Source organism: Melanerpes formicivorus, unplaced genomic scaffold, assembly GCF_026170545.1.
Source record: "Melanerpes formicivorus ecotype bairdi unplaced genomic scaffold, bMelFor1.0.p_v2 SCAF_92, whole genome shotgun sequence".
NCBI lineage: Eukaryota > Metazoa > Chordata > Aves > Piciformes > Picidae > Melanerpes > Melanerpes formicivorus.
The window spans coordinates 1,122,397-1,149,514 of NW_027142444.1; the positions used below are offsets into that span (position 1 = coordinate 1,122,397).

At 47.6% G+C, this 27,118-nt stretch overlaps 1 protein-coding gene across 4 annotated transcripts in view; it reads left to right on the forward strand.

The window, feature by feature from the left end:
* The window catches only part of NR3C2 (nuclear receptor subfamily 3 group C member 2), a 197,231-nt gene that overhangs the window by 142,893 nt on the left and 27,220 nt on the right, over positions 1-27,118 (forward strand). For all 4 annotated transcript variants that reach the window (XM_068165742.1, XM_068165744.1, XM_068165743.1 and 1 more), the window contains 3 exons: positions 4,801-4,917; positions 22,886-23,224; positions 23,643-23,787. In XM_068165742.1, coding sequence (XP_068021843.1) covers positions 4,801-4,917; positions 22,886-23,224; positions 23,643-23,787 — 601 coding nt within the window. The remainder of the gene's footprint in view (positions 1-4,800; positions 4,918-22,885; positions 23,225-23,642; positions 23,788-27,118) is intronic.

The following is a 27,118-nucleotide window of genomic DNA, read 5'->3' on the forward strand; positions in this document are numbered from 1 at the left end:
CGGAAGTTTTCAAGAGAGATTTAGAGAAAGGAGGGAAAAAGAACCAACCCAAAGCTACCTGAGCTGTTAAACTCTTCTCATGCTTCCATGAGTGGGTTTGAATGAAACAGTTTGGATCCTCTTCCAGCACTATGCTTTTGTTTGGTGGGTTTGTTTACCTTAACAAAATGTAATATTTGATCTAAGTAGTTGCTGATTTAACAGGAGAATAGAAATGGAGAAGGCTCATTAATGATTTGCAATCCTTGACTTAGGCTTCAAAATACTGGGGGGGGGGGCAATAATTTTTAGGAAGAAGATAAAACCATAAAACCTGTGGAATATTTCAGAAGTGTCAGTGATTCTCTATTTTTACCTTAGTAACAGAAAAATGACTGCTGAGGAGTATCTGTACCCCACTCCTGGTGCAGCCTGGGACATCTGGAAGCGCTGTGGCCCCTTGAGGGGTGCACCAGTGCTCAGCACGCTTACCTGAGCTGATCTCAAGTCAGGTTTTGGGACCAGTGGCTCAGTGGTTGTGTTGAAGTTGTAAAATGGGGAGAGGCACAACTGCTGCTGCAGGCTCCTTTGGGCAGCAATTCATAGGGCAGCTAACAGCTTTTTCTTTCTCCCCTTCTCTACTGCTGACTTTTGCTTATTCAAGAAAACAGTCAGAGGGAAGCCTGACTTTCATTAATAGTTGTTTTGCTTTCTTTTGCAAGGCCATAAAAGCAGGGAATTATGGAGTCTTTGCAGGTGAGAAACTTGGAAAGGCTGGGGTATTTTTGTGTGTACATTTGGATGTGTCATTCTGTGGTATGTGGTGACACAATAACCTGCAAAGTGCAAATCCAAACATTCCTCTAGCTCTGCTTGCATAGGACAGGTCTCTGTTTCTTCCCAGAGTGTGACTCTGTGGTACCTGATTTATTTTGAACAGGAAATTTTCCTGGCATCTTTTGTCCTTCTGGATTTTAGATGGAAGAGGAGTTGGCTAACAGAAGTGCTTTTAATGGTGCCATACATACAAAGTACTTTCATCTTAATGCGTTTAGCACATGGGAGATGGGAATTCAATAGCTGCTCTATCCTTTTCCAGCCCACTTGTGGGTGATTAAACTGGGTAAGAACAACAACTGGGTTAAGCTAAATGCAACTACAGAAGCAGACTGCTGCATGTCTTCAAAGAGTTGGAGATCTAGCACCACAGAAACTCTTTGTAAGACAGTCTCTATCACCTCTCCGAGACCTGGATGAGCCCTGGGGGTCTCGAGGGAGCTGCATCAATTTCAGATGTGTAGGGATTGGGTTTGATTCTGAAGTTGAGGGGCAAGGTGGAGGCTCATGCTGCACAAGTGGAAGATCCTGATTCATTAGGAATGTCTTTGCTGTACTCCCTCACTCCACAAACCTGGTTGGGTGTGAAACATGCCATTGTTGCTTGCATGGAAAGCTGAAGCTGTTGTATTCATCATAGATGGAAAACTTCTTAATTAGACCTATTCATTATTACTTCATAGCTGTAGGGTTTGTCTGATCCATTCTGGTTTGTAAGGGGTTCAGGTTGCTGCCACTAATGTAAGCTTTAGGATGATTCTGGTGATGAAATTATTTCTAGGGATTTGAAGAGCTTTGCTTCTGGAGAAGGCTTGGGCCTTGCTCCCAGACAGCCTGTGTGCAGGCTTCGTACCTGGTGTTAGCACTCAGAGATGCAGGAGGCAAAAATGGTGAACCTTTGCTAAGTCATGTTTGCTGAAATTATTTCATAGCTCCATACAACAGTTAGGCTTGGAAGGGACCTTTAAGATATCAACCCCCCCTGTCCTGGGCAGGGACACTTCTCACTAGCCCAGGTTGCTCAAGGCCTCATCCAACCTGACCTTGACCACCTCCAGGGAGAGAGCATCCATGACCTCCCTGGGCAACCTGCTCCAGTCTCACCAGCCTCACTCTAAAGAATGGTCTAGAATAAGAAAGTGCTAAAAAAGCAATTACACAGAATTAACCAGGTTGGAAAAGACCTTGGAGATCATTGAGTCCAACCTCTCACCCACCACCATCTAATCAACTAAACCATGGCACCAAGCACCCCATCCAGTCTCTTCCCAAACACCTCCAGGGATGGTGACTCCACCACCTCCCTGGGCAGCACATCCCAATGGCCAGTCTCTCTTTCCATGAAGAATTTCTTCCTCACATCCAGCCTGGTTACCCAAACCATTTGAAGGGTGACTTGCAGAAGTGTTGTGCTATCATGGGAGTCTTTCTTACGTAGTCACAGGACCTGAATCAAATGAACACTTCCACAAGATTTAAGAATGTGACCCAAGCTAATTATCCTGGAGTAGAGAAATCTTAACCTCTCCTTATAAAACCCATGAGCTTTTGAAAGCAGCACTTGGAAAGATGTTGACTTACCAGGTGTAGAGTTTGGTAGAGCAAACTGCCTTCAGGGTTCTCCTGCAGTGGGGTTCATTTTGCAGCCTTAGAGCTGACTTGTCGTATTAATAGCCTGCACCCGCCTGTGGAAGGCTAAAAATGGCATTGCAGTACTCTGTGATGTACAAAGGACACTGTATGAGCACTGAGCTAGCACACTCATGGTCCTAGCAGAAAACAGCCACTTTTCCCCTCTCCCCACAAAAAGGCAGCATGCCAGTGTCTGGAAGGGCATGCCAACCATCTCTATCCTTCTGTTCCCCACTTCAGGTTCACTTCAGTGCTGTTCGGGTGGGGTTTCTATAGGCTCTGTGCTCAAGTCACTACAGAGCAAAAATGTCAATAGGAATTGAGTGGACTTCCCTCCTGTGTATCTGGGTTTTGTGGAGATCACATAATAAAACAAACACTGTGTGATAAGCAAGTTTTCTCTCGGTGATTAGCTGAGGATTTTATCTTCCCGCTGTTTAACTGCCCCACGTAAAGGCAGATAGCGGTGCTGTCGCTCTGTGGTACGACTGCTTCTGTCTCCCCTGTAGCTTCAGCAGCTCCTACTCAAGAAATACTTTGCTTAAATTGTGTTGGTTTTCACCTGGGCTGCAGTGCTGGGCAAGGTCCCTTAACAAAACCCCTTCTTTGCCCACCTGCTTGCTGTTTAAACATCCGAAGTGTTATCTGAACACTGATAGCCGTGTGATACTGCAGCAACGCTTTCTGTGCTCAAGAAAGATCAGTTCTCTTTGTGAGCTGCTCAGGAGCAGCCCTGACTTCAGTGTCAGCTTAGCCAACAATGGGCAGGGTGAAGGGAAGTCAGGTGCAGAAATACATTGATTTTTAAAGTACTTTTCAGAAGTTTCACAAGAAATTCTGCAAGAGCCCCAGGCAGAAGCCAGGCCTGGTGTGTCCCGTGGACGTTCTCTTTCCCTGGGGAAGCATGTTTGTATTGTGGAAAATCTCTTGGCAAACATTTTATAGCTCCTGATCTGCAGCAGCTCTACCCCCTCACCAAGCCTGCATCTTTGCTTCTGCTCCCACTGACCTCCCACGTGTTTCAGTGCAGCTCTGTCTCTGAGCCCTGCCTGGGCTTCCCCTTCCCACCCACGGCTGCTGCTCCCTTTGGTCCCTGGCATCAGGTTTAACATTGCTCATGGAGCTCTTGGGGTTCTGTGCATCTCTCCTCCTTCATGAGCTGCCTAGGAGTCTCTCAGCTTAGTTGATGGTCGGTGTTACCTGAATTTCCAGTGTGATGTATTCTCTTCCTCCTGGCATTCCAGATGTCTTTAGCACACAGTGACAAGTTTCTCACCTTCTGTCTAAAGTGCCTGAGACTCAGTAGGTCTTACAGCCCCTTCCACCCAAGCTTGCAACACAAGACTGCTTGCTTGAACTGGACATGCTGACGAATCCTGCAGCTCACCCTGCAGTCTGTTGTACTTCTGAGAGCTGTGTCCTCTCCTTTCATCCTTTCTCTGGAAACCCTCTGCTTTGCCTTTTTGTCCCATGAGCTGCAAACTCTTTGTTCTGGCTGCCCCAGGTCCCCTTGTGCCACCACTGGATCAAGGCAGCTAAAATAATCTTCTCCTCTCACTTCTCCCTTCAGGCTGCACCAGCCCCTCATGGCTTCCTTTGGTTTTCCACATGAAATTCGGGCACCTTCCTTTGAAGGGTCCACGTGGTAGTGCCCTTGTCTGACACACCACATCCGTTTGCTCTACTTGCCTTCCTCCCACATAGCAAAAAGCCTTTTGGGCCTCCAGAAGGTTAAGGTTCCCTGGTTGCCTTCCATCTCCCTTCTGCTGTGTGTTAGGTGCTGCATCCTTGCTGTCTCTGCAGGAGTGCTTCTGTGGGCCTTTACAGAACTGAAATAACATGGCTGTGATTTAAACTTGGTTTGGTAAACCCTTCAGAAACTTTCTGCTGTGTAGAAGGGAGCTGATTAAATCAGAAACCAGGCACTGGTTGGAGAGAGTGGGAACATTAACCTCTGCTTTGCATTTCTGCCTTAGGTTGTGAACTGCTGTAGCAGGAGAATAGCCCCCAGTTTCCTACCCCAGCTAAGAGCTGTCAGGCGGCTCTCTGCGATGGGCCACGTGTAAGAAGACCTGAAAAAGCTCAAACCAATCACTTGGTATTCATAAAAAAATAAACCCCAGTCCTGATTATAAAAACAAAACAGTAATGAGCTGAGTCTTGTGAGTGGCACCCCAGAACTAACCCACAGCAGCCAGGAGAGGTGCTCACAGGGAAACACGTGGCAAGTCACCGCGATTCATGGGATTGGGAGTGCTTGAGTTAATGTGGGGCTTGAAACAAGGGAGAAGAACACACGGGAATGATGTAAATCCATCCTCTAATCGTGCCTTTTGGTTTTGGTTCATTCAGGGCAGCACAATTACCTGTGTGCAGGAAGGAACGACTGCATAATTGATAAGATTCGGAGGAAGAACTGCCCAGCCTGTCGGTTACAGAAATGTCTGCAAGCTGGGATGAATTTAGGAGGTAAGCAGAATGTTGGTGCTTTGTCTTCTTGATTTGATTAAGCAAAACCATTGCAAATGTGCAGCCTTTTTATAGTTCTGGCAGCTGCATAGGCTTCAGAGTTTAAGGTGGAATGGTCCTAAAGAAGTGCTTAATAGTTCATAAACTCTGTTGCCACTCCGGATCAGGTTTGGGAGATGTGTGCTATGGGCTCAGGAATAAAGTGTCTGTTTCACCATGACAGTGCTTCCAGCTGGGCCTCACACAGGGCTAAGCATTGCAGTTCCAAGGGCTGCATGCTGGGTGTTTGGTGCTGTGCCTTCTCTTGAGCTGGGAGAGCACACCCAAACCTTCAGCTGCGTTTTGTTGCTGGTGCAACATCAATATTCGTTTGTTTCCTGGTCGCTTGGGAGTGTAAGCATTTCGGTGACGTTACTCCATCCTTCACAGACCAGCAGCTAAGAGGCAAACCTTTGACAATTACCAAAAGCATTTTGGAACAGTGTGATAGGAAAAAAGAAAATAAAATAAGCTTTTCCCTTCATTTTAACTCCTCAGTTCCAATGCCAGTGCAGTCCTGGTGGTGCTTCAGTGGGAGGCCTGTTTCAAGCCATCTCCTCAGCAAATGTAGTAACTTTTTTGCCCTACCACTCTCGGATTCATGATGTTGTCTGTGAATGAGGGTCTGGACAGTGCTGCAGGTCCTTTCCCCAGTGCATCCCTTGGTGTGTTCACTGGTTTTGGAAAACCTGGTCATGATGACTCCTCCAAATAATTTCCTGTCTCACAATTTGCTCTTCATCCTCCTAGCAGCTTGGGTTAGTTCTGCAGATGCAGCTGCTTGTCTGTTGTGGTTCCTGCTTGCTGCCTGGTCCCTCTATTTACCTCCCAGCCTTCTCCTTCTGGTTTGTCTCCTGGCAGAAACACTCAAGCAAGCAACACCCTGAAATTCTTCAGTACAAGGGTGGCAAGACTCTGGGACAGAGTGCCCAGCGGGGCTGTGGATGCCTCCTCCCTGGAGGTGTTTAAGGCCAGATTGGATGTGGCCTTGGGCAACCAAGTCTAGTTGAGAGCTGTCCCTGCCCATGGCAGGGGGTTGGAGTAGATGGTCACTAAGGTCCCTTCCAACCTATGACACTAATCTCTGTAGTGGAAAACTGGAAGTGAGGAGGAGGGTTGGCATGTTTCCTGCAGCACATTGTTGCACAACTTCTGATTATTGACACTTTTTTCCTTTGGGGTTTTTTCCCCCTTTTGGTTCTAGTCTCTCCTGATAGTTTTAAAAGGTTCTTTCTTCTGTGCTGTGTGTCACAGGTTTATTTTAATGGCATATCTTTTCCTTCCCAGCATGCCAACACTTTTTTTTTCCCCCTAGAAAAACAATATTTTGATGTGTGGCAGCATGCCATGCCTGAAGCACCTTTTAAAAGCTATGTGTAATTCAGTGATACAAAACACACCTTTTCAGGAGAGCTCAACCAAAGTCATTTGGCAGTTTCATTGTTTACCTCCCCCTTTTTATTTGTTGGGAAACTGGAGGGTTTTCCAAGCTCTTATTATCCTCTAATAATCTTTACAAAATGATTCATCAAGTCAGCAAATAATTTACCTAATTAAGTTCTTTTCTCAATCTTCTTGTTTTGATTTTAGCAGGAGCATCTGCAACCTGTAATTTTTTGCAGAGCTGAGGTTGCCAGATTTCCTCTTAATTCATTTTCCTCATCTCTGCAAGGCATGTGTGTGTGTGCACTGCAGACAGATCCCTCCAGCAAGCAGGGCTCCAAAACTTTCCCTTTGGGGGGGGGAAGGAATTGTTGTTTGTTTCTTGTTTGGGGTGGTTGTTTGTTGCTGCTGTTAAACTGGGCTGCCATATGCTAGCCTTAATTATTGGAAGAGATTCAGAGTGAGCAACTGCACTCTGAAGGTAAGCTTGGCCCACTTTTGGTTTATGCTCTTTTTTTTTTCAAGATGCTGTAATTAATTTTCAGTTAATTATGGACCAGAATCACTTCAGGAATTGTGAGGTTCCTTCCAGCATACGCTGTGATCAGGCTTGCAGAGTCTCTCACTGCCACACCAGGCATCTTCATCTGCCCCCCACCTCATGCCGCTGCTCCTTGCTCCTGTCTGTCCCCATGGTGGTGCCGGAGGGGGTCGTGGTGCCCCCCCTGCTCCGGTCCCGCGCTGCTGCTCGGTGTAGTTTCTTCTGCCCCCACCAGCTCCATCCAGCAGGCAGCTGGTGGCTCGCAGCAGTGATTTTGATGCTGCAATCAGGATGGCACAAAGCCTCCTGGTTTCACTTCTACCGTGTGCCCTGCTCTGTGCCTGGAGGAGTGTCTGATGTGGTGTGAGCTGAGGGAACACCCCTCCCACCCTCCACTGTCGCTGGCAGGTTAGACCTTGATGTCACCTAGTGACCAGAGATCCATCCTTCTGGTGCATGGGTGGGAGAAGATCTCTTTTCCCTGCCATGTGATGTGCCATGCCTGCTTGGGGTCCAAAAGAACTGCTGAGGGTTCTGTCTGCTGTGGGACTGCAATCCTGCCCTGCCCTTGGCTCCCCCAGAAAACACTGCTGAGCCGTACTGGTGTGCTGGTCTCCCAGAAGAGTGAGGAGCATCTTGCTGAGTTACCCTTTGGATATGGAAAGAAAGAAAAGAAAATAGATTTTGCCTTGCAAATCGCAGAGTTCATTGCTCTGTCTGCAGAGACTGCCTGTGAAATCCCAGGCCTGGCTTTGCATACATTTACATGTGTAAGGCACTTCATGCACAAGATGCTGTGTGTGATTTGTACTCTTCCCTTGCAGAGATCCTTACTGTTTATACGTTAATATATTTCAATAATCTGGAAAGTAGATTAAAATGAGAGAATGAGTAATAAGATGCAGTACTTCACCTGGGGTTTTCTGCCCAGCTTTCCATTTTCTGCTTAATAACTCACAGGAGCAGGGCTGGAGAGCTGTGGTATTATTCTCAGTTACTGCAGCCTGTGTGCTTGATATTGTCATTGTTCTGTCTTCTTTGAGAATTGCCAAGCAAGAGGGAGAAAGGCAAGAGAGAGAAACCCACAAGTGTTGGAAAACACTAAGCTGAGAACAACCTAAACACAGCAGCAGTGTATCCTCTTGGTGTTCCTTTCAAATCTCTACCAACTTCTTACTAACCAGAATTGCATAGATTTGAGAGGGAGCAGCAAATCCTCTATGTGTAAGAAACTAAAGCAGTTTGGGGTCCATGTGTGACTAACTTCTGTTTTGCACTTAAAATTCAACCACAAAGTGTTTTGAAATGCCCATTAAGTGTAATTGCTTTTTTATTTGTGTTTATTATGCAGCATTTTCTTCTCAGGGAATCTGCTTGCTTGGTGGTGTGTGTTTAACTGGAGCGTTCAGCTGGGCTGCTGTCAGCTCTTCCAAGAGACTTGCACCAATATACAGCAGGGTATTAAAGTTATTGGGGAGTTTGGTGCAGCAAAAGCTCTCCTATTGTCAGTTTTTCTCCCATTTCAGCTAGACAGCTTTGTTGTGGTACCTGCCCACCCATGTTTAGGTTGCCATTGGCACTGTTTCAAAGAACATTCTTTTTGGTTGGGTTTTGTTTTCCTAGGTGTGATCACTCCAGACAACATTTGTGTTAGGTAGAAAACCATCAAGTCATGGGACTGTTAGAATTGGTGCTCTGTTAGCAGGGAGGTGAAGCAGTGATTTGCCTGCTTTCATTTGCATGTGCAAAATGCAGAGCCCAAGCCAGTAGTGTAACCTTAACACGTGGCCTGCAACCACGCTGCTCTGTGCTGAGAGTTTGTTAGGCCTCCCAACTTGTCTGATGGGTGTGATGGTGAGAGGGATGAGCCAGCAGAACTCTGTTGCTGTGTAGAGTCTGTGGTGGTGACTGCTTCTGACCAGCTAAGGGTCACTTGTTCTTAAGGTGCTGCTCTTGCTGCACCACCACCACAGACCTCATAGGATCATTAAATCAGGTGCTTGGAAAAGACCTTTAAGGTCATCCAGTCCAACCATCCTCTACCAAGGCTGGTGCTGAACCACATCCCTCAGCACCACATCTCTGCCTCTTTGAAACACCTCCAGGGATGGAGAGTCAACATCTCTGGGGAGCCTGCTCCACTCTTGGAGATCCATTTCAGTCAAGAGGTTTCTTATGTTCAACCTAAACCCCTGCTGGTGCCATGTGAGGCCATGTCCCCTCCTTCTTTCACATGCTGCTAGGTAGAAGAGACCAACCCCCACCTGGCTTCAACCTCCTCTCAAGGAGTTGTAGAGTGAGAAGTTCTCCCCTCAGCCTCTTTTGCTCCAGACCCTTCACCAGCTTCATTGCTCTTCTCTGGACCTGCTCCAGCACCTCAATGTCCTTTGGTAGTGAGGACCTCAAAACTGAGCTCAGTACTCGAGGTGTGGCCTCACTGGTGCCGAGTGCAGGAGGACAATCCCTGCTCTGCTCCTGCTGCCACAGCATTGCTGATCCAGGCCTGGATGCTGGTGGCACACTCTGGATCACAATCAGCAGATTCATGTCCATTTCCCATTCAAGCTGATAGTCAACAAGTTAATGACACTGCATTTCTTTAAAGGAAGCAAGCAGTCTCTTTGCTGGGTCAGGTTCTATGGGAACCAATTGGTCAGCAATGAACTTCTCCTACAGTTGCATTCATCTTTCTCCATGTTGCAAGGCACTGCTCTTGCCCTGTTCTTGGTGTCACCCTCTAATTTTTTTAGCTTGAACCACCCTCAAGAATAGTGTTGATTACTACTGGACAGTCATCTTCCACAAGTGTTAGGAAGCTCTTTGGGAATGATGATTAAAGGTGCAGGCTTTTGCCAAGGGCTGCTCATGGCAGAGTAACCTCTCAGGCATCAGTTTAAGAGCAGTACTGAAAGTGTCCTTGTGCTGCATGTTGCTGAAGGCTTTGTTTCATATGTGGAGGCAGCTCAGGAAGGCACACTGCAGCAGTCCAAAACCACACAGCTTGCATCCAGCAATCCTTGATCAAACTCCCAGTCAGGTTCATGTTCTCATCCCTCCTTTGTCTTTCCAAGTTTTACCAGTTTCAGCTTTGCCTTCTGACGAGCACCCAGCTGCCAGCAGAGTTTGTCTTTCCTCCAGGAACAGCCTTTCAGGCTTCTGGCATGGCTCTGCTGAGCTCCAGGCTTCCCTGTTTTATCTGCTGGACTCTCCATTGTACCATTCACCAGGCAGCACCTGTGGCTGCCAGCCTCAGGGAGGAACTGCAGCACTTCTGGGCTGCTGCTGAGAGTACTTGTCCCAGCCTGCCTGGTGTCACCTGGCAGCACCCTGCCTGCAGGCTCTGCTGGGAGTTTGTCTGATTGCAGCTCTCTCTGCACAGCCTCAGACACTGCTCTTCCCTGAGCAGTTCATACATGGTGTTGGGCTTTGATTCAGAGCACAAAATGGAGAGGGATGATCACAGCTTCTCCAGAGGAAGGTTTAGGTCCAGAAGAGGTGCAAAAAACTCTGCCAGCATTGTGCTAGGCAATGAAACTGAGCACTGCAGCAGCTCCTGCCTGAATGCCTCCTGCCAGACATTCCCTGGCTGCTGTGGATCCCCTCTGCCATGCCCAGGAGCTTGTGAGCTTTTCTGCCTGTGGTCAGGGCTCCAGCTTTCACCTCCAGGATGCAGCATGGGTAGACAGTATTTGTGGCCTCTTGAGTGACTCCCCAGGCCAAGGCTAGCCCTTCTCTTCCCCTGTGCCCCAGTACTCCACTTCTCTGTGCTGTAAGGCATTTCAGTTTAACAACCTGTTTCCTGAGGCTGCTGAAGTGAAGTGCAGTGCATCTTTGTTGCCTGCACAGGTGCATGCAGCCAAGCAAGCCTCAGCCCCTCTGTCTCTTGCTGGCCTTGCTGTGCTGGAGCAGCCTGCAGTGCTTCGGTGTTTCCGCGGGGCGCTGGGCGCAGCTCTGGGATGTTTTGTTGTTTCCTGGAGCCCCGGATTGTCATACTTCCTTCCACACTGCTCTGAGCCAGATCCTTTGACTAGTCCCTGCTAGGAAGGCCTGCCTCGGACTCCTGTTCCTCTTTCCAGAGCTGCTGGTTACCACCAGAACCCCTCTGAAGCCTTCCCCTGTGGTCTGCGGTGCTGTCTTTCCATGACTCACTTCCCCATTGCTGCAAGAAGCTGCAGGAGCAGGAGGAACTTGTCCTTTGAGCTTCCACCAAGCCATGCCTTGAGAGTTTCCACCTGAGTAAGAGGGTGTGAAGGTTAAGCTTGCCATGCCTGGCCCAACCTTGGCCAAAGTATGGTGGGCTCTCTGTGCTGAGCAGTGGGGTTTGCTAAAGCACTCCTTGGTTGCCTGCAGATGTGCTGTGAGGCAGTTTGGAAGAACCTGAAGCAGAGCAGCAAAAGCCATCAGCAGTCTTTAAAACTCGACTGATGGGGACAGATTGAGTTAGTTGGTGTTCTTTAGACCAAAAAAAGGCTGGAGGGAAAGTTGAGGAGAGGGACAACAGATGTTCCTGTAGGAACAAACAATGGTAAAGTGAAAAAGGTGATGGTCTGCTTTCAGTGTGGGTGAAAAGCAAGGCAAGAAGTAATGAGCAGCAAGCAAAATGCAAGGGAGGAAATGGAAAAGCATCTGTGACTGTAGGGTCAGGGAAGCACTTGAATGGCAAGTCTGGGCAAGATGTGGAGACTGGGCACTTGAAGAGCAGATGTCTGCTCTTTAAGACTGTCCCAGGTCTCTCCCAAGCCAGGATTAGCATCAGGTGAGTGGAGTTACACTAGCTGAGTTGTGAGAATGTTACTGCCATGTACAAAAAGACTTTCTGACATCACCAGTCTTCACTGAATGAGCTGTTCCATGTTTCTGCCCCTCTCATGACCCTGTGTTCTGAGGAAGCACTGATGCCAAGACTGTGCAAGTCATGTGCTCCTGCTTCTGACACTGGGATGCTTTTTGGATTGTCTGCTACTTTGACACTTCACAGGTTTTAAATTGACTCCAGAGCTTTGGTTTACTCCAGTAATGTCACAAGGAAAATTTATTCATTCCCAGATTGTGCCTTAGCAAGTGAATCTGTTGCTCTTTCCCCCTGTCCTCTCATATGCACTCTGCTTCACATTTACCTTACTAACTTCTAGTTTGTTTTTGACTCACTTCCTGCCTTTTTCCCCCCTCCAATTCCCAAGTGCATGCCTTCCCATTTTTAGTGCCTGTGATTTGCTAAAATTAAAGGAAGTGTGAGAAATGGCAAGGATACCTGGCCCAGAAAGCAGACTCTGGAGTTTGGTGTTGTTGAAACAATGAGCCACAGCAGGTTGTGAAGGAAAGGTTGAGCATGTGTAAGCCTTGCAAATGCAGGACAGGCAAGAAGATGGTGTTTAACAAAGAGGAAGGCAAGGTGAAGACACTGCCTGGAGCGTTCCTGAGCCCCTTAGTGCTGCAGGTCTTCCTGCAGTTTGGTGCTGCTGATCTGTGTGTTTTGTGGTGCTCTGCCATCAGTTTTCCACTTCCCCCAATTCTGTAACATTTCAGTAGTGGGAACCATCTTCCTTGCTTAATCTCCCTGCAGAAGGTGCCAGAGGAGGATACTGTAGAACCTGAGCTCACAAGACCACACTACACGTGTGGCTTCTGGATCCTGCTGCACATGGACCAGGCACATCCAGGCATGCCATTGAGACATGCTCTGGAGAGGCATGTGTCAATTCTAGTCATGGCTGGCATTTCATCCCCAACCCCTTCAACTTCAGGAGCACTGAGAGATGTGCAGCCCTGTCAGTCACAAAGGGATGCTCAGGTTTCACTTTTCAGATCATACACATGGGTGATGTGCCAGAGCTGCGTTTTCCCTGCTTGGTCCCATCTGCAGGGTGCTCCACTCCTCCTCAGGGTGGCACATTGAAGCAGGAGATCAACATGCTGAGATCCTGTTTGGTTTGGTTTGGTTTTTTCTTTCTTCTGCTGTTTCTTTTGTAATGACTAATCCTGAACTGAATGGTGAACAGTATGGCTGAGATGTGTGCAGCAGACAGGCAGCCAGCTCGTGTTGCACAGACACCATTGCTTTTCTGGGAAGCAGGAAAGGTGGTTTCTGGAAGATGAGGGCCAGGCCAGCAGTGCTGAATGTGTTGGAAACAAGGTCATGTGAGACAAACAGCAGCTGAGGAAAACTGGGGACATGGAAATTGTACAGGTGAAGAGACAAACCATCTCAAAATCGTTGTTACTTGGGGGAAATACAAGTGGAGATGTGCTGTGCCATGGAGCAGCAAGAAAGGCTGCAGAGGGAGGTGCAGCACTTACCAAGCTGAGTCCTAGTAATGGGAGTGCAAGAGCAAAACTGAGGCATGTAAAGCATAGCCCACTCTTCAGCATGGCAAAACTGAGGCATGTAAAGCATAGCCCACTCTTCAGCGTGGCAAAACTGAGGCATGTAAAGCATAGCCCACTCTTCAGCGTGGCTGGAAGCCTCAGCACTCGGGGGACAGCATGAGAGGTGCCATGGCAGGGTTTGCTTCTCGACGCTTCTGGACAATCCCTGCACAGCTGCTTGGAGTACCTGTGTCTGCCAGGTAAACAGAAGGAGGAAGTTTCACAGCAGTAAAAGTCTAAAGGACTCCCATCCAGGGCAGTGGAGATGGCTTGGTGTTGTGATCAGGAAGAAGGGAACAGACTTAGCCTTGGGTATCAACCCAAATAAAAGCAAGAGAGAAGACTTGGCCGAGGAACGCCTGCAGAAGGTTGGATGGGAATGGGTGCCTTGGGAGGAAGGTTGTTGCTTGGCACAAGGCAGAAACCAGTGCTCATAGCCAAGAGCATTCAGTCTGGTACAGTGGAAGATTTCAAAATCTGTTCTCCAAAGTTCCCCTAACTTCATCTTTAACCAAATTGTTACCAGTGCTAGCAGCTCCTGCTGCTGACGCTTCGATGCTGCAGGTGTCTCGGAGTTGGGGGCGACACACTTTGGAATTGTAGGAGTCCTGCTCTTTGCATTCCCTGCTGGAATAATGCTGCTGGTCCTTAAATCTGCTTCATGAATAGTCAAAACTGATGCATTTAGCAGACAAGGCTTAGCTCAGAAAGCAACTGAGGTTGCCATACGTTTGAGGAATGAATAAATAATCAGGAAAATGTGAGTTTGGGGAGCATCTGAAAAGGGCTGATTAAGATTGGCTTTCAGCAACCTCCTAATTTTCTTTTGTAAGCTTTTTTTTTAAGGCTTTGTTTATTGGCTGAGTTTAATATTTAGTAAATAACATTTCTTTTGAAATTAATGAAGAAGTACAAGAGGGAGTTTTACATACCAAAAACCTTAGCTCTGAGGACTGCATTAAGGCAGTTTGGGATTTGTGTGGAGTAGATGTGGAGGAAACGTTCGTACTTTAGCCATTTCTCATTAAAAAGCTTTATCAAAAACAGCTTGATTTGATTTTAGCAGGAAACCACTAATTGGCATTTGGTAAAAGTTGTTCCCACACAGGGAGGAGTACCCCTATGAAACTGTTATTTTTCAATTAATTATCACTTTGAGGATTGCTGAGAAACAAGCAAATGTGTTAGACATTTTCCCTGACAACCTAAATATTCCTGTAAAATGCACTGGGGAGCTCAGGCTTGCTTTTGTCACTTTAGCCTGCCATCTCTTCCTGAAAGTGCTGCCTGAAGCTTGGCATGGCTAAAAAGGGCATCGATTCCCTCTCCCTTACCCAAGCCCTCCCCGCTGCCTTCCCCTCCTGGCTGCTGTAGACACCGCTATCCCAGCCGCAGACAAGCAGGTAGCCTGAGCTTCCTCCTTGAGTCAAACCTCCAGATGCATGAGATTTGGTCTCAGCTTTCATCTTTCTTCTCTGGAGGCAACTGTGCTGGCTTTGCATTGCTGCTGCTTTTATCTGTGCTGCAGAGGCCATCCCTGCCAGCAGATCCCCGCGGCTGTGCATCCACACTGGTGAATCCCAGCGCCCTGCAGGGGAGCTGCGTTCCATGGGATGTGTGCCGGCGCTGTCAGGAGGTGCCACCTCCCTCTCGGGGTCTGTATTTCCCTGCTCCCTATCTTTAGCCCCAAGTATAATCAGAAGGAAATGCAGACTTCTCATTAAAATGTGATAAGATTTCTCATTAAGTGGGCACATAATTACTTGAAATAGCGTTTTCCAAAAGTAGCTGAGAGTGCACTGCAAGGGCATCTGAAGTAGAGTTCTGTCAGGGGTCAGTTCTAGGTCTGCTGTTTCACTAATTGCTTGCCTCATGAAGCAGAGAGTAAATACATACATGTGGAAATTCTCCTCTGGGGCCAGAGCCCAAATCATCTTCAGTTCTGGTGTCTGAAACCATCAGAGGATGACATTTGCAGTAGGGTGCAGAGGGTTGACACTGAGAAGTACAAGTTGAGATGTGTGAGAATGAGCTGCCTGGGAGCAGCTGTCCAGAGGCTGCAGTGAATAAAGCAGCACAGTTGCATGGTGACTGTGTCTCAGATTTAGAGTCAGCCATGTGAAAGTGCTGCAGTGATATGCAAGTCTCATTTGGTACCAAGGCATTACTCTGCTCTCAGCAGAGCTGCCAAGTGGCCTGCTGGTTGTGGCTGGTTTGCAGCACTGCTGGGCAGGGTTCTGGCGACAGGGCTGCACCAGTTGGTAGGGTTAGCCTCTCTCTGGAGCATCTCCAGCAGGGAAGTCTCTACTCTGCCCCTTCACAGCCTTCCAGTTTCTCACAGACCTTTAAATTTAAAGAGCTTCCTTAACATCTAAGCTGAATCTTCCTGCCTGCCTGAAGGAGGAACAAGGGTAAGGAGGAGCTCAGGGAAAAAACCACATAAATGTGTGAGGCAGAGTTGAAGAAACTCAATTTATTTCAGTGTAGAAGAGAGAAACGTATTGAGAAGGCCAGGATGCCAGCTCTTCAGTACAGAGCAGTGTAAAACCGGGCACAGGAATGAGAAGTTGTTCTTTATGGCCACTGGGGGAACGATGAAGAGAAATCAGCTTTTACTGCAGAAAAAGTGATGTGACACCAGAGATGCTGGGGGGAAACTCAGTGGTTAGATGTAGTGGAAGATAGGGGGATAGTGCAGAATTCCCTTTGTTAGAGACTAATAACCCAGTGGGTTGGGCAAAGTATAGATGATCCTGCCCAAAGCAGGGAGATGAACTGCTCCGCACTCATTGTTTCTGTGCTTTATGGTGCTGGACCGGAGCAGTGCTGCACTGCCTTGACTCACAGAGTCTGTGCCAAACAAAACAGAATGCTGACCTGCAAGTCAGCAAAGCAAGCAGGAAGGGTTTTTTTGCACCTAGTTACCCTCAGTTTTCTTAGTAGTTTAAATCCAGCTAGAGAACCAGAAGGCGTTTCCATGAACACAGCGTGTTCGTAGTGTGCAGTCCTGCAGGTGAAACCAAGCACTAGAAGCTCTTTCTTACCTGTGCTTGCACCTCCCCTTTTGGTATCCTGAGTGTGAGCCAAGAACAAGAATTACTTCTGTGAATGTGCCTGGATCTCTGCAGGGGCTGCCCAAAGGCAAGTGCAATGTGACATACCCCTAGCTCAGACTCGGTGCACATCTCTTCCTTGTCTCTAAGCTGCCCAATCCTGTCACATCAGAGTGTAGCTTAGTAATTAGTGAGCAGTTGTGAATGATGTTGGCAATGCCAAGCTATGTCCTTCTTTCACTCGTGCCTCCCACTTCATTCTACTGAATTCAACCATTGGCTTGCAGCTTATTCTCCAATAAAAGATTGCTTCTGCTGGTGGAGGATGAGAAATCAGGAGCTTTGCTTTGCTGTGTTAATGAGGCTATGCTGATTCCTTGGGCTCATGGCAAGTGATGCCTTTTTGTGTCACTTTCTATCTTCTGTAGGTCACAGACACTGGAAACAGATTTTAAGTTTCCATTTGCTGTGTGCAGGACTCTCATTGTCTTCCTCACCAGCTGCTATCTTCCTTTCTTTGTGTGTTTAGACAAACTACCTAGTTCATTCAGAGTATCCTAAAAGCCACTTCAGGAATCACCCTTGAAAGGCCACTGCTTTGCAGGAGTGAAGTCCTTTTCCTAGTGTGTCCTACATGAAGTATTTTGTGCCCTGCTTTGGTAGGTGCTTTTTATTGCTTCCTCCTCTTGGTAAGGCCAATGAAAGCAGTGACTCATCCCCTTGCCTCTGTGTCTCCTAGAACTATTCCTGGCCTTTCCTCTTCCACATGGAGCACTGCATGGAGCCCTGTTCAGAGGTTATCTGCTGCAGCTATACCTGATAAGCAGTGGTTTGCTTCCCAGTGTGGGTAGTTGGATTATGGAAGCCTTAGGCTTCTGTCTGGGTTGTTCTCCTTGTTTCCTGGAGAAGCAGGGATACATGCCCAAAGGATTCCATAGGGCAAATGGGATGATGCTGGGAGATCTCATTTGCATTGCTGCTCTTCACTTCATTCCATGCCCTTGTGTGCATATGTGTGTCTGGATAGCTCAAATGTCTGTGTTATTATCTAGAAATTTCTCAGCAGCATCTCATACCCATTGTGCTAGACACTTAAGTGAAAAAATGTCTGTACCAAGATAGCTTCAGATTTTCATATATGTCAAGATACAACAGATTTGGGGGAAGGGAAACACTATTTGTGGTAGCAGTAAAATAGCTAATGAGAACAGATGTCAGCTCACTGAAAAAGTGAGGCAAAGGCACCAGGCAAACATGATGAAAAGATTCAGAGGAGGGAAAAAAGTGCCATTTTGATGGAGCAGTTATCTGCATGAAGATGGAAGCAGGTGACAGTGTGTATGCTCAGTGAGGGCTCAGAGGAGAATCGACCCAAAGGCTGTTGTGGCTGCTCCAAGAGGAGAATTGGCAGCCTGGCCCATCGGTGACTGTGGTGCAGCAAGGTGCCCTGGGCTGGTTTTGGAGAGGTGAGGCAGGTGGCAGTGGAGGGCTGTGCAGGAGAGCCCTTGAACACTTGGGCTGGAAGGGAGAAAGCTGACAGCTGTTGAGGTTGGGAAGGAGGTGGTTGTAGCTCAGGTGCAGAGCTCGAGCAGTGAGGCTGGGACCTTGCTGGAGGGGCTCAAGTATTTGAGGAGGAGGCATGCACTGATGTGTACAGAGCTGGCACAGCTGAAGGTGGTCAGAGTGTGTTAGAGCATATTGACCACCCTCAGACTGCTGAGCCCACTGGTAGTACTACAGAGTAATCTGAAATGCAACCTTCTGTGAAGAGCATCTCAGGATTTTCCCTTTGTCTTTTCCATCTGTTTACTCACATTCCCACTTTCTCTTCCCTTTATCTCTTTCCTGAAACCTCCATCACCTTCTGTTCCCTGCTGCTGTTTCCCCTTTCCTTCCACTGATGTTCTCTGGTTTGCATTAGAGGTAACATGTTCTTACAGTGTGCTTTTGGTATCACTGATGCAAATATGTTCTGCAGCATGGATAGAATAAAGATGTGTTGGGTCAGGGCGACTTTGGTCCTGCCTCTGGCAGAGCTCTACCTATGTGATGAATAAAGCTCTTAGTGGTTCATGCCATGCTATGCCAGTGAAGATTGGGGTTTGGGTAGGTAGTAAGGCAAGCTCTGAATACCAGCTTTTCTGACTCTAGGGGATTGTCACTGCAACTTTCAGTTCACTCTGAGTTGGAGCTGTGGAGAGTTTCACTGTAGAGCACTGGCTGCCAGCATGAGTTTGCAGAGCATTTTAGGCTGTGCAGTTGCTGAATTTGAACCCTGCTGCAGTTCTGCAAACAAGATAGTGCTCTGTTATAAAACTGCTGAGTTCAATCATAATATTTATGGCTTCTTTTATCTACTCTTGATAGCATTTTGTTCCTTGGCATTTTCAGAGCCCATTTTTTTAACAATAATGCTGATGAAAATGATTAAGTTTTGAGCCTGTGAGGAGTAGTTATCAGATGTGTGGCTGAGAGGAGTCCATCATTTAATTTGTGTCTATTCCCTGACGACAAAGGGAGGAGAGATTAGCTCCCTTTAGACCCAACTTGCCCAGCATGTGTAAGCTTAGTGTGGTAAAAAAACATGTAGCAGTTTACCTGCCCTGTAACTACCCTGACAGCTCAAACTTAACCTTTAGAAACTGAGAATGCCAGGGGTTTGTGTCTGATGTTCACATTAACTTGTCTTCAGAAAACAATTTACAATGGAGTCACATCCAGTTGATGTCCTGTTATTTGACCTAGAGTAGCATTCACTGTTGCAGGTGTCCTGAAGCCTCTTTTACAGATGGCACAAGGCCTCCTGATCCTGAAATCTCAGGCCTCCCTGTTCCAGTTTTGTGACAGGAGCTTTGCAGATGCAGACTGAGCTCTCAGGAGCCAGTTGTCCAGAGCTGGGGTCACGCCAGTCTGCTGCCAGCAGCTGTTTTCAAAGGATTAAGTCCTGTCTCTTGGCTGGAGAGCAGTAAGGCTGAGGCTGTAGTAAAGGGACAGTAATTTGCCTCAGAGCCTGACCAGTGCTCAGGACTGTTAATCTGGTTTTCATATGCCCTCCCAGCCTGCCTCAGTGCCTCTGCAGCAGTACCACTGTGCCTTTCTAGGCAGGTGGGACTGGCACCGAGGGTGCTGAACAAGCGAGCCGGTGTCCTGCAGGCTGCTCTTCTTGAGGTCTCCCAAGCACCTGGGGGTTCTCAGAACCTGCAGGCTTTGCTTTGAACTGGTTGGACACAGGCCAGCTCAGGAAATCCAGGTAAGAGTTTGCCTGTTGCTTCCAGAGGAGCAGGGACTCCTCTTGGTGGTGAGGCTTGTAGCTTATTTATTCCTCTGTGACACTGTAATTTACTGTGGGAGCTACAGAGGAGGTCTGTGGGCTGTGCCTTGGTGAGGTCCGGCTTTGCATGACTCTCAGGTGCTTCCCTTCATCTTCCTCTTCTTTTGATTGCAATATACATGACCTAAAATACTCAACAAAAGTGTGTAGGGCATTTGAAGTGTTAACTTCAGGTATACCTGCAGTCTGTCTCCCACTGTCATTTAGTCAACTAATACTTGATCTCAGCTGATGTAAAAGAACCAGGGCTGTAATACCTTGTCCTGGCTGCAGTAGCACTGAACAGGGGGGGCAAGAGCTGCTGTTAGATGTGCTAGGCAGCCACTGGCTGTGCAGCTATTTGGATGAAAGTCTTGTCCTAGCCCCAGAGAGGTTTCCAGGCTTGAGCTTTGCCATGTGGAATGGTTTGTCTGGAGAGCCTGTGACTCCTTGAACGTTTCCACACGGCAGCCCTGATGAGCATGGCTTTGACCCTCTCGTTCAGAGGTGGCTTTGTGGGGTTCAGGGTTGGCACTGCAGCTGGAGAGCAAATGTGAAGAACTTTGCTGGGAGTACTTACTGCTCGGAGTTTGTGTTTAATCTTCACTTGTTGGTTTCTGTGGGAGTTACCAAACCAGTTGAGCTACAGCACTGGCACGAAGCCAGATGGAAAATACAGTTTTCTTCACTGTAAACATGACTGTCAGGCAGTAATGTTTTTCTCAGCTTCATTTTAAAGGCATTATAATGCAAGAAAATGAAACTAAAACACACTTGTACGCCAGTATTGGACGTGGAAGAATGTAATTTCTTCCTTCTGCTAATGAAAAACTCTTAGAGACTGGAACATACAAAATTATGTCTTAATAAATGTGTGATCAGTTATCTGTGTGCCTGTGTAACTTGATGGACTTGGCAAACCCAACACAGTTCTTGCTCTGATGTAGTTATAGTCACAATGCCTTTTTTTTTCCTCTGCAAACATGAAAAATATGTAAAGTTTTGTGTGTAGTCCTGGTTTGGTAACACACCAAAAAACTGTGCCTGGCAAAGCTTAATGAACCAGGACAGCAAGCACTAATCTCTCTCCACTCCTTCGGGGTTATTTTGACTCTCTTCTCAGAGGCCAATAGCTCTGTTAACTCATCAGGTCTTTGGCTGAACTTGGCCCTTTCTTGCTCTGCTTTTGGGGTTTATTTTGTTGGAATGTGTGTTGAGCTCAGCTTTGCCTCTCTGAGAAACACAAACTGTACTTGGTGCTCACAGTGCTTACACCACAACGTTGCCATGTGGGTGCAGCTGCACCGGCTGGGGACCAGCAGACCTTACTTTTCAGAATGAGACTTACCAGAGCTGCCTGCTTTGCTTGCAGCTCCCTCCATTTTATCCTGCAGAGCCAGTAAAAAGCTTGTTGGACAAAAAGCCTGACCAGCTGCTGCTTGGGGAAGTGGCTTGTTGGGTGCTAGGGGTGGAAATGGCCTCTTGAGCATCCCTGTAACTTGATGCCCTGGAAGGTGAAAAATCCCCCAGTTGTGCCTCATTATTTGAATGAGCTTCTGTAAGAGCTTTATAACAGAAAAGTAGAAAGTAGGGTTGGAAGGGACTTTTCTAAGGGTCTTCTCAGATGTCCTGACTCTTGAGACAGACACAGCTTTGCTCTTACCCCTTAGTGCAATATGTGCTGCAGTAGCAATGAAGTGTGTTCAGGGTTTGATGATGATAGTCGAGGAGCAGCTGTTCGGCCAGGTACCTTCAAGATCTTGTGTATGAGACTGGGAATGTATTGGGCTGGAAGGGACCTACAGAGGTCATGTAGTCCAACCACCCCTGCTGTGAGCAGGGACATCCCCAACCACATCAGGTTGCTCAGAGCCCCATCAAGCCTGGCCTTGAATATACTCGTGGATCTGGGCTCCGTCACCTCCCTGGGCAACCTGTTCCAGTGCTCCACCACCCCCATAGTGAAGAATTTCTTTCTAATGTCCAATCTGAATCTACCCTGCTCTAGTTTCAAACCATTGCCCCTTGTCCTACATGCACTTGTAAACAGTCCCTCCCCAGCTCTCCTGTAGCCCCTTTCAGGTACTAGAAGACTGCATTAAAGCCTCCCCGGAGCCCTCTCTGTGCTACACAACCCCAAGTCTCTCAGGCAGGAGAGGCTCTCCAGCCCTCTGACCATCCTTTTTCATGACAGAAAACGTTGTTGTTTTCCATTGCAATATCCCATGTTTGCCCTAACAAAAAGGCTTTTCTTCTGGATCTTGGGATGAGCCAGCTCCTCAGAGTTCAAGGTAGTATCCCAGCAAGGAAGTGCTGCAAACAACAGGCTATTGTTGCGCTTGGGCGTGCGTTGTCCTGTACCCTGGGCGTCTGTATCCTGCCACGCAGGCGCTCCGAGCTCACTTGCAGCCTCTGGCTCTGGGCAGGCAGCCCTGGCTTCAAGGAAGCAGTCAAACACTAATGGCTGCTGTCACCAGCAGTGGTCTCAGGGCAGCAGCAGTTCTGCTCTTGGAGGATTTTCTTAAAACATAGGTTTCAATAAGTTGGTAGCAGAGTAATAAAGTAGCTCTTTGGATCTTTGTGGAGAGTTTTCTGCACTGAGTAGGAAGAAGCAGGCAGGACAGGGATCCCACAGAAGGATCAAAGCAGCAAGAGCAAAGAGACTTGACCAACTCAGGTTGCTCAAAATGGATTGACTGCATTTCAGGCTGAGGTGCACCCAGAGTGGGCACTAGGACTCAATCTGAAGCAGGCTCCGGGCCTGTGAGTTTTAGGCATTGCTAGAACCCCAGTTCCCACCATCTGCAAAGCATTCTCTATGTGGTCATCACTGCTCAGCACCTCCATGTCCAGAAAGAGAGATCTCTTCCATGGCAGCAGTCATGGAGAGGGGAAGGTCATCTTTTGATGACCAGGCTCAACGGAGAACATGAACTGCAGACTTGTAGGCACTAAGTGATTCGTTTCAGCTACAAAACAGATACACTCCTGAAATGTTTAATCAACATAACCACAGTAACCTGGACATTCTGTGCATGTCTGTATGGAGACAGGTGCTGTCATTCTGGCACTTCCAAACCCATCCAGTAAAGAGTGAAACTGACCCTCATATATGTGGCGCTAAGTCCTCTTTCCCGTGTAATGATGCTGCAGGCAGATCCTGCACCCGTTTGACTGGAGAACTTTGGGATGATGCTTCTGCTGCCCTTTCCTGTGAAGCCAGGGTTATGCCAGCTTTCTTCACTGACTTAACTCTTGTGCTGTTCACCTTCACAGCCCGGAAGTCCAAAAAGTTGGGGAAATTGAAAGGGATGCACGAGGAGCAGCCCCAGCAGCGGCAGCAGCCCCCGCCCCAGAGCCCCGAGGAGGGGACGACGTACATCGCGCCCGTCAGCGAGCCCTCCGTAAACACAGCACTTGTCCCCCACATGTCTGCTATCTCACCAGCACTTACTCCCTCTCCTGTCAAGATCCTTGAAAGCATTGAACCGGAGATCGTCTACGCAGGCTACGACAGCTCCAAGCCGGACACAGCAGAGTACCTGCTGTCCACCTTAAACCGCCTGGCCGGCAAGCAGATGATTCAGGTGGTGAAGTGGGCAAAGATACTTCCAGGTAGGACCACAGGCACTCGGTGAAGTTTCTCTTCACTGTTTCTCTCAGCTTAATGAGCTGTTTGCTTGACAAATTCTTTCCTCTGTGTTGAAAACCCTCATGGAGTGGGAGGTGGGGGGAGAGGAACGTCTGAGAGAAGATCGTTGGGGTTTTGATTCAAGCAATGTTTGTTTCGTGTGTCTGTGATCAATACTCTAAAAGCTTTCCTTTTGAATTCTAACCTCTTAAGGAGGAAGCCTCTTTTGTCACTGGGGTGGAAAATGGCAGCTTGATTTTTTTCCAGAAGTATTACTTGTGGCAGCATTGCCTCTTGTTCAGTGACACCAGAGAAAATGAGTGAGCGATGTATTCGGTGCTGGCTTGGCCAACCTTGCGGAGTGCACTGTGGCTCATGGGTATCTTCTGGTTTGATCTCTAGGATTTAGAAACTTGCCTCTCGAGGACCAAATCACTTTAATTCAGTATTCATGGATGTGTCTGTCATCATTTGCCTTGAGCTGGAGATCGTACAAACACACAAACAGCCAGTTCCTCTATTTTGCTCCAGACCTGATCTTCGATGAGTAAGTATTCCTTGATGTTCCTTCTGGGTGCAGGCTGGAAGGATTGCCGTGTCTTTATTTGGCTTTGAGGCGTACCTGTAGTCTAAGAAAATTCCAACCAATTCAGAGTTTAAAAGCAAGGTGCTGTGGGGTTTTTGGTGTGGTTTTCACTGACCCCATTTTCATTGGCACAGCTTTAAAGGCTGCCATTCGCCTCTCCTGCGTGTGGATGTGTTCGCAGGCTGGGACCATCCTGCTGGCTTGGAGTGTGGCTGATACACCACCAAGATTTATAGAGGGGGAAAAAAACCCCAAGCCTTTTTTTGGTATCTACTGGAGCCTGGAAAAATATCTGAATTCTAGGAAATGTGCCTGTTGAAATTGCCAGGTTTTTTCAGGCAGTCATGTAATGGTGCTTTTGTTAACAATATACAGCTGTTCAATGTGTTTTCTTGACAGCCTTAATTACCCTTCTTTGCAGCCATGAAAGAAGCCAAAATGTTGTTTTTCAGTAATGAAACATAACTTCTTTTATGATGCTTTCAGACAAAAAGAAGGATCAACCAAGGAACCATTCCTTCTGAGTATGTGTGTTCCTTCATATTTGAAGTTTGTGTTTTAGTGCTTTGCCTTTTGATGAGGGTAATTTAATTTGTCTTTCATTCGCTTGGTGTTGATTCCCAGGCAGTGAAGGCAAAACTTAGGCAAATACACAGGCAGTCAAACTGGGGTCACCTCATACACTTGTCCCAGGAGGCTGTGGGTGTTTCCTACAGGTAAAAATGGGACTTAATCAATGGGGTATGGGTGGTCATGAAGAAGAGGGAGGGGAAAACAAAACAAAAAGGGGAAAACCACAGGGAAAAAAAAGACCAAAACCCCCTCGCTGCTCAGCCTCCTGAAGCCTTCTCAAGTGTTTTTCTTGGAGGAGATGTTTTGTTGCTGTCTGTCTTAATAGCTTCCTTTGATTTAGGAATTCCTAAATAATTAATGTGCATGAGAGAGGTCCCAAAGTGGTGGAAATAGTGAAGGAAGATGGTTTGGAATTTTTTTGTTAGGTCTTTAAGAGGAGGAAGTGATTCACTGAACCTGGTTGAAAATGTGGCGTCAAACATTCTCCTTGCTGTTGCTTGGGCACTGGAGAATCATCACAGGAAAGCTTCTGTAGGTAAAGCTAAGTGAAAATGTGAACTTGGAAGAGTTTAGTTCTCATGGGGAAACGTAGAGTAGAAGCTCAAACAAAGCAGCAGCTTTCTTTTCTCTGAAGGGGGTCGAATTTCTTTGGACAGGGAAATCAGTCCCCCTGGTAAATGGAAGTGTAGGGGCATTGCTAGCACTCCAGGTCCTGCAGCTGGAAGTGGCTTCCAGAAGCTGAGGTCTGTGGTGAGCTTTATGTTGCAAATCTAAAAGGTAGGTCCCTGCAGAATTACACTGAGGCCAAAGTTGGGCTCCAGTCAGGGGGAAGCAGTGCAGTGTCAGGAAGTACAAAATCCAACCATCCAAACGCAGTGATGTATGCAAGGTAGCGACCTGCCCAGCTACTTATTTAACACTCTGCTCACTGCAGAGCTACCAATGGTGGCACAAGGCAGCTGTTTGTAAAGGGAAGAAAAGCAAATTGCCAGGACCTGTGTTGAGCTGAGAGATCTGGGACAGGGGCTTTTGAAGTAGTTAGTCAGGGCAAGAATGCCCTTTGGAGCTAAAGGGTAGAAGTTCAGTGCTCAGCCATGAATGGAGATGGACTCATCTCTGGAACAAGAAGTTTCTTCCTCTCTTCACTCATGTTGATGGGAATGGTGGGAGACATTTGTTTCCGTGTTGCCACGTTGCTGCTCAGGGTGGTAGTGGTGAGATTGCATTCAGAGCTTGAGTTTTGGGCTTCCTGCCTCAGGAACCTTAGAGGGTAGTGAGGGGCTGGCTGGGACAGCAGGGGAGCTGGGCTTGTGCAGCCAGGAGATGACCATGCAGGGGGGATTTCATTGCAGCCTTCAGTAATTAAGTCTGGCCTTGCTTACTGAAGCATTACCTTTTTATCTTTAACTTGAGGCCAAGGCCAATCTTTCCTTTAGTACTTTGTGAGTGCCATGCACACAGGAATGTGGGGTGTAGTTATAACCCTTGTGGCACAGGAATGGAGGTCTGTCTTTAGCAGCCTTCTCCAAGGTTCATTTGGTGCAGCTTTTTGAGTGTTTCACAGACTCAGGGGTTGGAAGGAGCCTTTGGAGATCATCTCATCCTGTCCAACCCCTCTTGGCTTTTTAGGCCGTGTGTTAGTTGGTGCAAAGTGAACAGGAGATGCTTTAAAATGACTTTTCCTTCTGCTGTGGCTTTGGGAGAGTTATGTTGCTGGTATCACGTGGCCAAGGTTTTCTTGGTATTTCTTCATATTGTGTCTGGAGAGGTCGTTTCCTGTCTCTGCAAGAAGTAGCTGGGAAGGTCCCTGGCCAGTGGCATGCACTGGGTGCCCCAGAGGGTTCAGCATTTTCTTCAATGAACAGTTAAGAAAGAGTGAAAGTAGAGGCTGGCATCAGCAGAGCTATGTTGCTTTGTTTCATGTGAAATGAGTTTTCCGTTTACTCTTAACTCTTGTGAATAAAAGGAAGTCGTAATGCTTCTGGAGGACCATGATGTATGATCTTGTTTTCTTTCTGGCTCTGAAGGCCCCTGAACAAGGGGACTCACCAAAAAAGACCAGAAAAGGATCTCTGGCTTTCATAGCTGAGCAGTGTACCTCTCATTGTATAAATGCAGCATAAAATGCCCGCCTGCTAACCCATGGTGTCACTCCCCTAGGGAAGGCTGGAATGCTTGCCTGCCTTGATCTAGCTGTGTAATGTACCCAGTGAAAGGGGATGGTGATCTGGGTGGACCAGGCTGGGGAAGGAGTGTTTAGAAGGGCCTGTAGCAGCAGGACGAGGGGCAGTGGTTTGAAACTAGAGCAGGGTAGATTTACATTAGACATAAGGAGAAAGCTCTTCACAGTGAGGGTAGTGATACTCTGGCACAGGGTGCCCAGAGAAGTGGTGGAGGCCCCATCCCTGCAGGCGTTCAAGGTCAGACTGGATGGAGCCCTGAGCAACCTGAACTAGTTAAAGCTGCCCCTGCTCACTGCAGGGGGGATTGGACAAGATGACCTTTGAGGGTTCCTTCCCACTTGTTGCATTCAGTGATGCTTTCTGAGCTGAGGGATACGAACGTGGCTGCTGGCCTGTTACAGAAAGGCCTGAAAAGCAGCATAAAGCAGACTGGTGTGGGTTGTGGTGTGTAAGTTACATTAGGCAGGGTTTAAACACAATGCTTTTGTATTATCATCAAAGCTGAGGGCCTGTGTACACTTGGGGACATGGTTCAG